Genomic DNA, 2,801 nt, shown 5'->3' on the forward strand with positions numbered 1-2,801 from the left:
CCCCCCCCACCTTCCTCAGTGGACCCCAGCAATGCGGGTATGGGTGCTGACGTGGCGGGGGCGGCGGCGGGAGTGGTGGGGCAACTGGCAGTGCTGGGGGTACTCGGTGAGTTGAGGTGCTGTCCGGGGCTGTCCGGGGAGGGGGGGGGCGATATGGTGAAGAGGGACGATGCGACGAACGAGCGAACGGGAGTGTGGGGTTGAGGTTGGGGGAACGGCTGGGCTGGAGTCGCGACCCATGGGTCAGCATGTCTGGCCTTGGCTCGTTTGTCCGACCCACGGGTCAGCCCATCACACCCATGGGTCAGCCACTGTCTTCTGTCTCTGCGTCGCCGCCGCCGTCGCCCCTGCCGCCGTCGTCACCACTACCACCGCCGTCCCCCGACCTTCCCTCTAACCCCCTCCGTCTTTCCCCCGACCTCCCCTCCAAGGCCGCTTCCCCGAATACGCCGCCAGCAGCTGCAAGAGCCTGGTGAAGTTGCTCGTCCTGCCTACGCTACAACCACTGCAGTACGGTCAGGGTGGTGGCGGCGGCGGCGGTTCCGTACCGGGCGCTGGCACGCCGCCGGGTGTGCTCGACGTATCTGCGGGTCATGCGGCGGCGGCTGTGTGGGCGCTTGTGTCTAACCCGCTGTGCAGGGCGTGGGCGCAGCAGGTTCGTCCGTCTGTCCATCTGTCTGTTTTTCTTTGTTTCTTTGTCTTTTCGTTTGTCTGTCAATGACTCTGTGGACCAAAATGTACGCTTGACAGTGCCTTGCCGTACTACGCCGTACCATGCCGTACTAGGGGGGGGGGGCGCTTCTCCCTTCCCATACCATTCGCCATTCCTCCCCCTCTCCTCCCCCTCTACTTCCCCCCTCCCCCCCTCTGTCAGATACGCTCCGACACCGCGGCCCACCGCGTCCTGCTACTGCTTGTACGGCGGGGTACCCGGGGGGGTACCCGGGCCCGATACGCGCCCGCACGTGTGTTTGCAGCCGCCACGTTGGGGCAGCTGGCAGTGCAGGTGACTTCGGAGCGGGGGCCCCGGGGCCCCGGGGGTGAGGGAATCAAGGGGAAGAGGTGGTTTCGGAGGAGAGCTGCAGCGGTGAACCTCTTATCGCGATCTGCACATGCAGCCTAGCCCAACTGCCGCACCCAAACCAACCCAACGTCGGCAGTTTAGCTAAATTTTTTCATTCCCGTAACCTTAAAACTCCACACACACACACAACTCACACAACTCACACACACACACATACACACACGTATACACACACACAATACACGTCGCCTTACATTGGTCACCCCCCTCTTCCCCCCCCTTTTCCCCCTCCCTCCCCCCCCAAATTCTATGTGTCCTCAGGCCGGCAGTCCCCCCTCCGAGCTGCCTGAGCTGCTGTCCCCGGACAATGGCCTCCCCGCCGCCCTCCTGGACTTGGCCACACTCGCACTACCTACCAACAACAACAACAACAGTACCACCACCACCACCACTACTACTACTACTACTACAGGAAATGGTGGCAATGCCACTGCCGCCACTGCCACTGGAGGAGGCGTACACCAACAGCAGCAGCAGCAGCAGGGGATGGCGGGTATGGGTGCCGGCATGGGGCCGTTGGGGCCAGGTGGACGTGTACGGGGGTACGGCCCTGGAGTGGTGGGAGGAGGAGGTCCGGGCGCGTTGGGAGTGGGACGTGAGCGGCACCCTGGAGGGGTGGGGTTCGGAGCCCAGATGGGAACCGGTGTTGGAGGGTACGGCGGGGGAGTAGGGGGAGGTGGGGGAGGGGGGCCCGGCATGGCTGGACGGCAGCGCGCCAAGGATGTGGATCCTCAGGAGCAGGTACGTGCGTGTGTATGTTTGTGTGTATGTATATATGTATGTATTTGGGGGGTTTAGGGTTTGTAGCTGTGTGTATGGGCTGGGGGCTGGGGAGGCGGTTGTAGCCCGTAGCAGTGGCAGTAGCAGTAAATAGCAGCAGCGGGCGTAGAGGAGTACGAGCAGAGCCGACGTCATTGCGCAGCGCAGCTCCGGAACCATTTTATTCCGCTTTGCGAAATCTCCTCTCCACAACTCGACACGCCACCTCCAACCCTCGATCCTGTGCTTCCGCCCGCATTGTACGGTCGCTTGTCGGGTTCCCCCCTGGGAGGTGATCACCCCCACCCCCACATCATCATCATCATCATCATCTATAAACACACACGCGCACACGCAACCCTTACGCGCCGCACATTCCCCGCACCTTCCAGCGTTCTGACTGAACAGATTCCAACTCCCAACTCCTAACTCCTAACTTCTATTTGCCCACATCACCCTACCTGTCATTTGAAGGCTCGTGCAGCAACCCTGGCAATGGTGGGGGCGGGGGGAGATCTGCGCCTGACGTTGGGGTTACAGGTGTGTATGTGTGTATGTATGTATGTGTGTATATGTGTATGTATGTATGTGTGTGGGGAAGGGGAGCGAGTTTCCGAACGAGTGTGGGGGTTTAGTAGCGATTCGTGTAAAGAGAGGAGGAGGAATTCTGTCGCCGGCGGGGACTTGGATGTGTTTTGCCGTACAGTTGGACTGGGGATTTGCGGCGAGTGAGTCGTGCGTGAGTGGGGGAATAGCGGGTGAACGGGGGAAATGCGGGGGGGGTCCCCGGAACCCGTCCGGGTTTCGTGTCGTGTGGGTTTCAAAGGCGAGAACTCGGGAACCATCTTAACCCCCCCTTCAGCAGGTGTTTGAGACGACTCGGGCTTTGATTCGCCAGGTCCTACCACCTTTTCCTCCGATAGCGCATCAACAACAACAACAACAACAACAATTCCTG

At 61.0% G+C, this 2,801-nt stretch overlaps 1 protein-coding gene across 1 annotated transcript in view; it reads left to right on the forward strand.

Annotated features, from left to right (window-relative positions):
• VOLCADRAFT_87035 (uncharacterized protein) overlaps positions 1-2,801 on the forward strand; it is a gene marked incomplete at both ends in the record, with an annotated part of 8,787 nt that overhangs the window by 773 nt on the left and 5,213 nt on the right. The window contains 5 exons of the mRNA XM_002946708.1: positions 20-106; positions 432-655; positions 875-1,040; positions 1,497-1,825; positions 2,318-2,383. Of these exons, the coding sequence (XP_002946754.1) occupies positions 20-106; positions 432-655; positions 875-1,040; positions 1,497-1,825; positions 2,318-2,383 (872 nt within the window). The remainder of the gene's footprint in view (positions 1-19; positions 107-431; positions 656-874; positions 1,041-1,496; positions 1,826-2,317; positions 2,384-2,801) is intronic.

The sequence above is a fragment of the Volvox carteri genome (genome assembly GCF_000143455.1).
Source record: "Volvox carteri f. nagariensis unplaced genomic scaffold VOLCAscaffold_4, whole genome shotgun sequence".
Classification (NCBI taxonomy): domain Eukaryota; kingdom Viridiplantae; phylum Chlorophyta; class Chlorophyceae; order Chlamydomonadales; family Volvocaceae; genus Volvox; species Volvox carteri.